This window comes from Pseudorca crassidens, chromosome 3 (assembly GCF_039906515.1).
Source record: "Pseudorca crassidens isolate mPseCra1 chromosome 3, mPseCra1.hap1, whole genome shotgun sequence".
Lineage (NCBI taxonomy): Eukaryota > Metazoa > Chordata > Mammalia > Artiodactyla > Delphinidae > Pseudorca > Pseudorca crassidens.
This window is the reverse complement of record NC_090298.1, coordinates 34,264,091-34,276,873: the sequence shown is the minus strand read 5'-3', so window position 1 is coordinate 34,276,873 and position 12,783 is coordinate 34,264,091. Positions and strand designations below refer to the sequence as shown.

At 41.9% G+C, this 12,783-nt stretch overlaps 1 protein-coding gene and 1 pseudogene across 1 annotated transcript in view; both read left to right on the top strand.

The window, feature by feature from the left end:
• The window catches only part of MROH2B (maestro heat like repeat family member 2B), a 68,061-nt gene extending 66,545 nt beyond the window's left edge, over positions 1–1,516 (top strand). Inside the window, 2 exon segments of the mRNA XM_067730210.1 lie at positions 886–951; positions 1,410–1,516. Coding sequence (XP_067586311.1) covers positions 886–951; positions 1,410–1,516 — 173 coding nt within the window.
• A 6,235-nt stretch (positions 1,517–7,751) lies between these two features.
• Positions 7,752–10,124, top strand: LOC137220967 (uncharacterized; annotated as a pseudogene).
• The last annotated feature ends 2,659 nt before the right edge of the window (positions 10,125–12,783 follow it).

Sequence of the window (12,783 nt, the reverse complement as noted above, 5' to 3'; positions counted from 1 at the left end):
TTTTACATCTTACAACATCTTCCCTCAAAAGAACCTGTTCTCTTTGCAGACTTGCAGTAACAGCTTCTGAATTGCCAACACTCACTTTCTTTCCATCAGACCATTCTCCCTACTGGGTCCTTCGTGCTGCTTCTGGTTCCAAGTCATTGCTCCTTCTTTTCCCCAAGTCTTTGATCCAAGCCTGCTGCCCCTGCCTAAGTGTTTTCCTTTGCATCATCCCTTAATATAAACCACAGTCAACCTTCTAAGCTCAGTTCGAGCTGAGAGCTTTAGCAGCAATGTGATACTAGTGGAAAGTGTGTGGGCGTGGAGACCAGCGGACCTTGGCTCTGCTGTGTGATTCTGGACAAGTCACTTAATTTCTCTGTGCTGCCTCTCTGTCTGATCTATAAAATAAAAGAGGAAAGTAAGTGAATCTCTGAGGATCCTTCTATTAGGAAATTCTAAGTCTTATCATGAAACCCATTCCAACTAATCCAGCCCCCAGCAAATAGGCCCACTTGGTTGGCCACATTTAAGATTGAGTTAAAACCTAAGGACTCTTACTGGATCATGTAGAGGATCCCCCTAACTACACTGTAACTTTTTGGAAGACAGGGACCATAGCTTATTCACGTTTGAAACCCTGACAACTGGCGCCCCCTGGAGGACACGGTGTGAGTTTTCCCAAATACATGGTGGGTGAGTGACCACTTCCAGACATGGCACTCAAGACCCCATAGACATCACCCTCACATCATCCTGGGGGTGCAAAGGGAGTCTATAGCTTGTGCATTCACTAGCTAGATGACTTAACTTCTTACCAGGTGCAGTGTGCCCCGACCTGCTTTCCGTGGCCTGTTCCTCTACAGTGAAATCAGTAACTTTCTCTCCTGTTGATTTTAGATGCCATTGTTCTCAATTTGACCTACCAATACGTGGAGTGAATAGACAGAGAACAGCTGACCACACGCGAGTACCAGCCCTAGCTTCTGCCCAGAGCACTGTTACATTCTTAGAGAAAGAGAAACTATGCTGCTCCAAGTCCCATGCCAGCCGTAAAATCATAGTGTAAAATCGCAGTGCACCCCATTATCAAGCGTCTCTGACGCTCCCTAGATACTGGAATTTCTCCAGAGTATAAGGTGACCCCCAGCTCCATCCCACTGCAGGCATCATTCCCAACAGACTTCGATTTTCCAATTGTTTATAAACCTACTGCTCACAAGGTCAGGATCTTCTCTTCCCTTATCTCAGTGTTAAAATAAATGCTCAATTTGTGGATCCAAATCCTACCTCTTAGGGTAAAACGTGAGCATGGGGGCCTGAGCCCCACCCAGCACTGACCCTAAGCGGGAGCCTTCCTGTCCTGCACAGCTTGGGCCTTGGCTTTCTTCATTCACTGGACATTGCTATTCTCTCCATTTCAGGGCTCCAAGCACTTCGAAAAGACCCCTGCATGAGTGTCCAGAGAGCAGCCGAAGCTGCCTTGCAGACCCTCTTGAGAAGGTGCAGAGAGATGAGCAACCATCCGTAAACCATCAGGAAATAAACCGCTAGGCCTTTTCTATAACTGACTCGTCTTCATCCTCATAACTCACAAACTTGCAACATCTTGAGGAAAGAGACGGCACCTAGTGTGGGGATGTTGAAGTGGTGGCATCTTCCTTACCCTCCAGGCTCTCCCTGGTGGCTTCTGTTAGCAAAAACCACGCCCACCAATTCACTTGAGGAATAACTTGTGATTTGAGCGGTGACAGCCCCATGGCTTTGTATAGGACAGCCCTCTATCTTGGGAAGCTTACATCCCAGCAGATAATGACAGAACATGAAACAATTCTGCCGCCATTAAGAGGAGAACCACTGCCATTTCCCACACGGAGCCCTTTTGTCTCATATCTTTGCCAGCTTTGGCTTATTACTCACACTCTTTTCTCTCTAAAGAACAGTCTTACGACAAACTTTAACCTGTCTGTTCTTAAGTTGTAATTTACGCGTCGAGACTGTGCCAGGTACTTTTCTACAAAAGCCCCTTTCTGACATTCTATTAAATCTCATAGTTTCCTTTCCATTTTTATCCTAGAACATTGATCCCTTTGAACTGTGTGTATGCGGGTGCGCATGTGTTAACCTTCGTAGCATCTGAATAATAACTCTTCACTCTTTTTTCACAATGCACACCTGAAAGGTTACATACAGGCAATCATGTACAGACAAAGAAGTTTCTAACACAGAGCCTGGGACTCATTTAACATCACCGCTTTCAGGATCATACATGAGCAACATTATTTTTTTGCTATTATTTTTATCTTATTGACATTTAAATTTCAAACACTGAACTCAAGTATATGCTGGCCCTTTGTTCAGATTTTTGAAATAAAGATAAATGGACAGACAGCTTTAAGGGTGCAATGTATTTAACATTGCACGTTAAATAATTAGAGAAAATCTAAGGGGTGGCATAACTATATACCTTTATACATTTAGTAGCACAAGTATAGGGACAAGCCATGCAATTGGAGGAAAAGACCTGTTCAGGACTGAACAGAGAGGTCCTTGGCTGCTGACAGAATCCCCCCTTAACTTCAGACTTGAGAAAAACCAGGAGTCTGTCAGTATACAAAAACCACTGAATTCAGGACAAACAGTAACAGGATATTAAGGAATTGGCTCTAGCCAGTTGGGAGTGGAGGCCAGTCTGAAGTAAGCAGGGTTGGCTGGAGGCTGGAAATGTTGCAGCTCAAGTCGAGGATCTGTAGATTAGAACAGCAGTCTAGAGACAGAATGGTTAGTGCATTCTTCAAAGATCCCCAGTTTTCCAAACAAGTTCTAGGATGCTTTACTCAAACAGCGGCAACTTATTAAACTGATGTTCCTCTGTATAAATCCCTATTACCTATATTCTAACCCCTTCATCCCCAAGCTCTTTGGAAAAGCATCTTTTCTTTCTACAAAACATTTTAAGAACCAAAGGAATCTTTTAGGTCAGAGATTTTAGGCCAGAGTCCCATTTATTCATTCACTTAACAAATATTTGTTGACTGCCTATAATCTACAAAGCACTGTTATAGCCACTGGGGCTACAATCATTGAGGAGAAAAATTCTACCCTCATGGAGCTTATACTCTATGACATCTGTGTAGAAATTCCTCCTGATGGTTACGTACCCCCCTCCCACAGTGAACAGAAATGCCTTGTGCAATCAATACAACAGTTCGGAAGTAACAGTGTAACTTCCAAGCCAAGGTCATAAATCGTATTGCACTCTCTTGAATCACTCACTCTTGGGGAAGCCAGCTGCCAACATAAGGACACTCAAGTGGCCCAAAAAGAGGTCCATGTGGCCAAGAATTGATGCCTCCTGCAAACAAGCAGAGCTAACTTACTAGGCTCATTAATGAGCCATCTTGGAAATGGATCCATGAGCCCCAGGGAAAGCCTTCAGATGACTGAAGCCTCAGTTGACACACTGACTGGACTATGGGATAAAAGACAGACTGCCCAGTTAAATTTGAATTTCAGGTGAACGATGAGTAATTTTTTTAGTAAAAGTATGCCCTGATTATTGCATGGGGCACACTTCTACTAAAGAATTATTTATCATTTTTCTAAAATTCAATTTTAACTGAGCATTTTATATTTTTATTTGCTAAATCAAGCAACCCCAGTGCAGTCTAACGGGAGTCCTGGGCCGGAATCACTAAGCTAACCACTCCTGAATTCCTGAACCACAAAACTGTATGAGATAATAAATCCATGTTGTCTTAAGGCACTAAGCTTTAAGGTAATTTGCTACGCACCAGTGGATAACTATTACACAGAAAGTCTGTGATTCCACTCAAAGTTGTATGCAAATTTCTGTGCAGAATTGCATAGGTGTATTTTCTGGGTAATGGCTTTGATTAAATTCTTAATGGAGTCAGAAGCTATTCCCAAGCATAACATACATGAAACAGAGCAAGAAAAAGAAGGCAAGAGACGCAGGTTTAGTTGACCTCTTTGGTGGGTTAAGTCAAATGACATTTCCAATAGAACTTTCTGCAATGACGGAAATGTTCTATATCTGCCCTGGCCAATATGGTGGCCACTAGCCACGTGTGGCAACTGAACACTTGAAATATGGCTAGTCCATCGGAGGAATTAAGCTTTTAATTTTAAGTTTAAGTAGCCATATGTAGCTAGTAGCTACAGTATTGCACAAGACGATATCAGAACATGGGGCAAAGAGTCGTAACAGAATTTGGGCTGAGCCACGCAGAGCTACAGTACGTTCTCAAAAAGTATAAATTTACTGACACAAGACCTTGTCTGATACTTCTTTATATATCCATCCCCACTATTACTCTCCACCCATCCTAGCAACCAGCAGAGCCTTCCTTATCATTGCTTTGTGGAAATTAGGTAGAATGGCCCCACGAAACACGCATCACAGCTAAATCGTTGTCTAAACCCTAATCTTGGAAGGATTCACCCTGACAAGAATTTCCGAGTCTCTTTTCATCATATTCCAGCTTCACCCATTACGAGCTGTGTGACTTGGTAAAATCATTTTACCTCTCTGTACTTCAATTTCCACATCTGTAAATTGAGATCATAATTATCTACCTCAAGGTGTTATTGTGAAGATTAAATGTACTAATGTACATGTAAAGCACTTAGAAACCCCGCACAGAATCATTTTTAAGCAAATGTTAACTATACAATGTATATAGTAACTGTAAGGCGAGGCAGGGGAACGCAATCAGACTCACAGCTTGCATCAGACCGAAACTTTCCGGACCACCCAGTTCCAGAAACTGACCTGGAGACTTTCCAGACCACCCAGTTCCAGGAACTGACCTGGGGACTTTCCACCCGGCCCAGCCTTCCCGCCTTTCGAGGGGCGGGACTAGTGGTCCCGAGACTGATGCAACCGGCACCAGATATTGCCACGATACCCGAAAAGACCACCAAATAAGGAATACCCTGCGCCCTCCCGGATTCGCCACACCCCTTTCCCTTCTTCCCCTATAAATTCTGCCCAAACCCTCGCCCGGGCGCGACTTCTCTGGCCCCTTTCTCTCGGACCAGTGAACCTCGCCCGGGAGCGTTCCCAAATAAAGCTTGTTTAAGCTCTCCTCCGTTTCTTGGTGCCGTTCCTTACAGTAACAAATGTATTCTTAGAATCACAAATTTTAACATAAACTCAGCGACTTGCATATAAAGCCAGCTGATTATCCTTACCCCACGTGGCCACGTTCCTGGCTCGGCGAACGTTGCTGCGCTTCTTGAGAGGATGTAGACAAGGCGGCCCCTCTAGTCAGAGGATCCCAGCTCAGCTGCTCTGGCGGCCTCTTACTGACTGCAATTCCCCATCGCAGCCTTCTTACTTGCTGTCTTATCATACAGAATAAGCCACAGTCAGACTGTGTGACAGGGGAAATTTAGACCTATTTGCTCTCCCCAGCAATTATTTCTCGTAATGCCGCCCAACCACTACCTTCCGCTCTCAAAGAGTTGCCCCCCGCCCCCCCTTGATGCCTCTCTTTCCATCAGTCCTCCACTGGCCTCCATGGTTCATCTCTATGGTTCAAACACAGCCATGTTACTTGGGGCAGAGAGACCTACTGAGGGTTTTAGGGAGAAAGAGTTCCAGAGAAAAATTATGTTAAAGAACTCGTGAAGAAATTACAGATTTGTTTATCATTGTTACTCCTGCTGTTTGCCTCACTATTATTTGCACATGTAATTGGTTTTCAACTTGTGTTTACTTTAGGATAGAGATTCAACGATGTTCACAGACTGCTTAATGGGCCAGCGCTACTTTGAAGCGCTCTGAATCATATTATTTTGCAATTCAGCGCTCTGCCCTTTAACCCAACAATGAGAGCCAGTGTTCTGCTGGTAAATCAGGGATGTTTAGCTTGGCTGACCTTGCTAAGAAGGCAGTTTTACCAGAAAAGAGGAAAATAAAAAATCACAGATGGGAAGAAAGAAATAGGCTTCCAAAGAAAGAAGCCAGGGGGATTGCTTCTTGGAATTGTCCCCTTGCCGCCATAGTTTTAAAAGTTAAAATCAAGACCAGACACTTCTTCTGGAAACCTCAAGAGACTCCAAGATTGCAGCCATTTATTTTCTAAAAGTGTTTTATTATCACTTGATTTAGTCCCCAACTCTGCCACTCTCCTTCAGATTACCTAAGTATAAAACTAGAGAATGCATGTCAGTCACACATGGTAGCATCCTGTGAGCTAATCAGGAGATTTGATCTACACCCCTGACAGAAAGCAGCTCTCTGACAAGAAATCTTCTATAGCTGCAGTCTGGGAATTATCATTTCTTGGAATTTCTCTTTCTTTCTAATTTACTGCAGGTATCCCTAAGACTGGGACAGTAGAAAACATGGGTAGAGTCAGGAGCAACATGAGGGAAAGACAGTGGGGTTCATTACAAAAATGTACATGTGTTTGCGTACATATGAAAATCACCAAGTCATGACCTGAGAAATGGCGTTTACTTCTTAACTCTACTTTGTCAAACTTTATTTATCCAAAAAAAACAATCTTACTTATTTGTATTCCTTCTGGACACACCATCCTGGATTTTATTTATTGAATTGTGTGGTTATCCTGAAAGCAAGATAAATTTGGAGAGCACGATTTTCTACATATATGTGACTCATAGTTTCTTTTTCAATTTGGGAGCCACCGAAAAACACAAGATAAGAAATCCTTCTTTCTACCCTACCTACCACTTCCTCCAAATATTCTGAGGTAAATCTCGAGGATTAAATTGACCAATGCCCTAATACTTCAATTGAACATTGGTCAAAAAGAAGCTCAATCTTAAAAATGGGAAACCTAGAGAATTGCTTATTAGTCTGCAGGACAGTTTAACTAGGACTTTAAAAATTTTTCTGGGAAAGATGGGGGAGTTGAAATTTATCTTTACCTTGAGTCCAGTGGAATTATAAGAAAGTCATTAATTATCCCACATCCAGCCCTCAGTGACTCTGCTTAGGGCTGGGATGGTAAGAATGTGCCAGACCTGTGGATGGAGGTAGACAGGCCTGTGGGGCCATTATCCAGTCTGTAACTTCCATAGAAGATGGAATGGAGCCCCGTGACAATAGCAGAAATGTGTTACTAAGAGATGAAGACGGCTAAATAGCAAAGGGCCAAATATTGAATGACAAATCAGGTTACACTATATCTGGAAGACACTGGGTAGCCAGAAGAAGTTCTTGAACAAGGTAATAAAATAATAACTTAGTATTTTAGCATGTAATTACCAGATTAGGTAAACTGGTAAGTCAGACAGTAGGTGATAGACTTTTGGACTCAGGAGCTATTATAAAAAGAAATGACAGGGTGGTAAATTACTAGTAAGGAGATTGAATCAGTAATCAGAAACCTCCCAACAAACAAAAGTCTAGGGCCAGATGTCTTCTCCGGTGAATGCTACCAAACATTTAAAGGAGAGTCAATACCAATCTTTCTCAAAAGCTTCCAAAAACTAGAACACTTCCAAACTCATTTTATGAGGCCTGCATTACCCCGATACCAAAAGCAGACAAGGATGCTACAAGACAGGAAAGTTACAGACCAATATCCCTGATGAATATAGATGCAAAAGTTCTCAGCAAAATATTAGCAAATCAAGTTCAACATTATATTAAAAGGATCATACACCATGATATGCTTGAGTGAGATTTATGGCATAACTTAGTTCATAGGAATCTAGATCAACTTTCTCTTCTATGAAATATTATGTCAACCAACTGCATTGATGACATGCGGATTGGACCTAGTGAACGAGAAATAGCAACTACTCTAGACTTATTGGTAAGATATTTGTATGTTAGAGGTTGGGAAATAAATCTGACTAAACTGAGAGTATCTCAGTGAAATTTCTAGGGGTCCAATGGTGTGGGGCCATGTGGAGACATCCCATCTACAGTGAAGGATAAGTTGTTGCATCCTGCCACTCCTACAACCAAGAAAAGCACAACGTCTAGTGGGCCTCTCACTTCACAGCAAAAAAAAAAAAAAAAAAAAAAATAGTGCTGCAACAGGCCTTAGTATTTTGGAGCCAAGCCCTGCCATCCTCTGCAAATAATTACTCTTCTTTCAAGAAAAAACTCTTGGCTTGCTACTAGGCCTTAGTAGAGACTGAACACTTAATTGTGGGCCACCAAGTTACCATGTGAGCTGAGCTGCCCATCATGAACAGGGTGTTATCTGACCCACCATGCCAGAAATTTGGACATGCACAGTGGCACTCCATCATCGAATAGAAGTGATGTATATGTGATTGGCCTGAGCAGGCCAAAGCGCATAAGTAAGTTATGTGAAGAAGTGATGCAAATGCCTGTAATCCTTACTCCTGCTACACTGCCTTCTCTCACCCATGTTCACCTATGGCCCCATGGTACACGATGAGCGCCATGATCAGCCGACAAAGGAAGAGAGAACTCATGCCTGGTTTACAGATGGGTCTGCACAATATGCAACCACCACCCACGAGCAGACAGCGGTGACACTACAGCCCCTTCTCTGAAAACAGCAGTGAAAGGAAATCCTCCCAGTGGACAGAACTTTGAGCAGGGCACCTCATTGTCCACTTTGCTTGGAAGGAGCAGTGGTCAGACGTGCAATTATATACAGATTCCTGGGCTGTGTCCCATGATTTGGCTGGATGGTCAGAGACTTGGAAAGACATGATTGGAAAATTGGTACCAAGAAAATATAGGGAAGAGGAACATGGATAGACCTCTCTGAATTTTCAAAAAGTATGAAGATATTTGTGTCCCATGTAAATATTCACCAAAATGTGACCCCAGCAGCAGAGAGCTTTCCTAGTCAAGTAGAGAGAATGACTTGTTCTGTGGAACCAGTCAGCCTCTTTCCCCAGCCATTCCCATCATAACCCCATGGGCTCATGAACAAAGTGGCCATCATGGCAGGGATAGAGGTCATGCTTAGACTCAGCAACATGGAGTTCCACTCACTAAGGCTGACCTGGCCGCAGCCACCACTGAGTGATCAGTCTGCCAGCAGCAGAGACTAACACGGAGTCCTCAGTACAGCACCATTCTCCAGGGTGATCAGCTAGCTACCTGATGGCACATTGATTACATTGAACAAAACATCTATTATGGAAGGGGTAGTGTTTTGTTCTCACTGAAATTGACACTAAGCGTGCATATGGATTTGCCTTCTCTGCATCCAATGCTTCTGCTAAGACTACCATCTGTGGACTTACAGAATGTCTTATCCACACATCATTGCTTCCAATCTAGGAACTCACTTCACAGCAAGTGCTGCAATGGGCACATGCTCATGGAATCCACTGGTGCTACCATGTTCCTCACCATCCTGAGACAGCTGGTTTGACAGCATAGTGGACTGGCCTTTTGAAGATTTAGTTACAGTGCCAGCTAGGTGGCAATACCTTGCAGGGCTGGGGCAAGAATCTGCAGAAGATTGTATGTGCTCTGAATCAGCATCCAATGTATAGTGCTCTTTCTCCCATCCACTGTTCAGAAATCCAAGAACCAAGGGATGGAAATGCGAGTGGCATCACTCACCCACTGGCGTCACTCACTGTTATTATTCCTAGTAATCCATTAGCAAAACTTTTGCTTTCTGCTCCCATGATCTTATGCTCTGCTGGCCTAGAAGTCTTAGTTCCAGAGGGTGAATGCTTCCACTAGGAGACACAAAAATGATTCCATTGAATGGGAAGTTAAGACTGCCACCTGGCCGCATTGGGCTCTTCAGGCCTCTGAATCAACAGGCAAGGAAGGAAGTAACTGGGCTGACTGGAGTGACTGATCCTGACTACCGAGGAGAAATTGGACTACTGCTCCATAGTGGAGGGAAGGAAGAGCATGTCTGGGATACAGGAGATCCTTTAGGGCCTCTCTTAGTGATACCACGCCCTGTGATTAAGGTCAATGGAAAACAACAACATCCCAATCCAGGCAGGACTACTAATGGCCCAGACCTTTCAGGAATGAAGGTGTGGGTCACTGCATCATGTAAAGAACCACAAGTAGCTGAGGTGCTTGCCAAAGGCAAAGGGAATACAGATTTTGTAGCTGAAGAAGAGAGTTAAAATACCAGCTACAATCACGTGACCAGTTGTAGGAACGAGGACTGTAATTGTCCTGAATATTTCCTCTTTATTTTGTTATGAATGTGTGTGTATATTAAGCAAATATCATTTTTTTCTTTCCTCTTATTTCCTTATCATGCAACATAAGATTATTTACTTTATATCATAGTATTTAAGTATTGTTCATTTTACATCATAGTATTTAAGTTACAGGATATCAAGGGGAAGTGTAAACATCCCTCAAGTTCTCAACCCCTTCTTCTGGGGAAAGGGTTAGTATGTTTTCAGTTGTATGTAAGATAGTTGTATCATGTGAGATGGAATTTTGACCTTATTATTATCTTTATTTGGAGATTAAGTATGGTTTATAGAGATGTGTATGGGGGTTAATAAGTTAAGCCAAGTTAATAAGGGGTGGACTTGAGATGATTAATTTTCTGTGTCAACTTGACTGGGCTGTAGGATGCCCAGGTATCTAGTTAAACATTTTTTCTGAGTGTGTGTGTGACGGTGTTTCCAGAAGAGATTGACATTTGAATTGGTGGACTGAGTAAAGTAGATTGCCATCCCCAATGTAGGTAAGGATCAGTCAATCCATCGAGGACCCAAATAGAACAAAAAACAAAGGAAGTTTGAATTCTCTCTCTCTCTCTGCCTAATTGCTTGAGCTGAGACTGGTCTCCTCCTGACCTTGGAATGAGGCTTAAACCATTGGCACTCCTGGTTCTCAGGCCTTCAGAGTTGAACTGGAATTTACACCAGGGGTTTTCTAGATCTGTAGCTTGCAATGGTAGATCATAGGACTTCTTAGCTTTCATAATCACATGAGCCAATTCCTTATAATAAATTATATATATATAATTATAGGGTTCTCTGAAGAACCCTAATACACTCTACTTATATGTACAATATTTATATACACTACTTCTAAAATCAAATGAAGACTGAAGTAGCTATATTAATACCAGACAAAGTAGACTTCAAAACAAAGAATATATCAAAGAGACATTTGACTGGCAACAAATGGGTCAATTTATCAAGAGGACATAATAATCCTAAAAGTTTATTCACCTAAATCTACACAAAGTTAGAGATTTCAATACTCTCAGTAACTGATAGAACAAGCAGTCTGAAGATCAATAAGGATACAGAAGACTTGAACAACACTACCATGTTGAACTTACTGACATGTGTGGAACACCCCACTGAACAACAGAAAGCAACGACTTTGCAAGTACACATGGAACAGTCACTAAAATAGACCATATTCTGGGCCATAAAACAAATCTGTACAAATTTAAAAGGATTGAAATCATACAAAATATGTTCTCTAATCACAGTGGAATTGAACTAGAAATCAATAACAGGAAGATGTCTTGAAATTTCCAAAATATTTAGAGAATTAAATGTTATTCAAGAAAGAACAAGCCAGTGTTTATTAAATCTCCATATCCTCAAGATCAAAACCTTGGCAGTCCCATTCCTAGGTGAGTATACCCCTAGACCCATCAAAACACACACACACACACACACACACACACACACACACACACACACACAGTAGATTCATGGAGCATTAGAGCTTTAAAAATTTATTTCAATCCATTTTAAAATATCAGTTTGAGAAATTCATCATATTTATATAGCTGAATCTTTCTGAAAAGTTATGGAAATTAACTACTGTGTTTTTATTTCAGTAACCAAATCTTATCTTGAATGTTGGCTTATTTTTGAATAGGACCAAGTATTGCAAAAAATTTAGAACCTGTTAACGTCCTATATCAACAAGAAGTTCTATTACCATCTTCAACATATCAGAATAGTGGTTAAGAGTATGATCTACTGAACCAAAGGGCTTGGATTTGAATCCTGTTTCCTCCATTTGTTATCTGTGTGAAGTTGAGTAAATCACTTACTTCGCTTCTCTATGCCTCCATTTCCTCATTTGTAAAGTGAGGCTAATAATAGTACTTATTCCTAGTGTCCTTGAGCTGATTGAATGAGTTAATATAGATAAAGTGCTCCCAGCAGGTTTAGGTTTAAATATTAATGTTGCTCTTTTCCTGTATTTGTGTCTTTGCAATCCACAGCCCAAGACTAAGTTCCAATGTTCCTGCTCAGAAGAGATGGTATATCCTAGCCTGAGTTGCTTGGGACTTGTATTAGGCATTTAAAACACTGTCATTATAATGTGAGAGAAAAATGTCTCCTAGAATATGTAGGGAGAATATATCACGTTCCATAAATTTACTTTGCTCTCTTTACATTATTTGCCAAGATTGCCAAAGGGCAAGCTCGTGAGATAAGATTCCTCACCAACCCACTGGATGAAGCAACAGGTTTGACCAATAAATTACAGTAACTTATGGTCCCTTCTATGGGCTAAATGTGTCCCCTCAAAATTCATATGTTGAAGCCTTAATCCCCAAGGTGATGGTATTTGGAGATGGAACCTTTGGGAGGTAATTAGGTTTAGATGAGGTCAGAGTCATAAGGGTAGCATCCCCATGATAGGATTAGTGCTCTTATAAGAGGAAGAGACCAGAGATCCCTCTCTTTCTACGATGTGAAGATACAGCAAGAAAGCAGCTGTCTGAAAACCAGGAGGAAGGCCCTCACCAGACACCCAATTTACTGGGACCTTGATCTTGGACTTCCCAGCCTCCAGGACTGTGAGAAATAAATGTTGTTTAAACCATCCAGTCC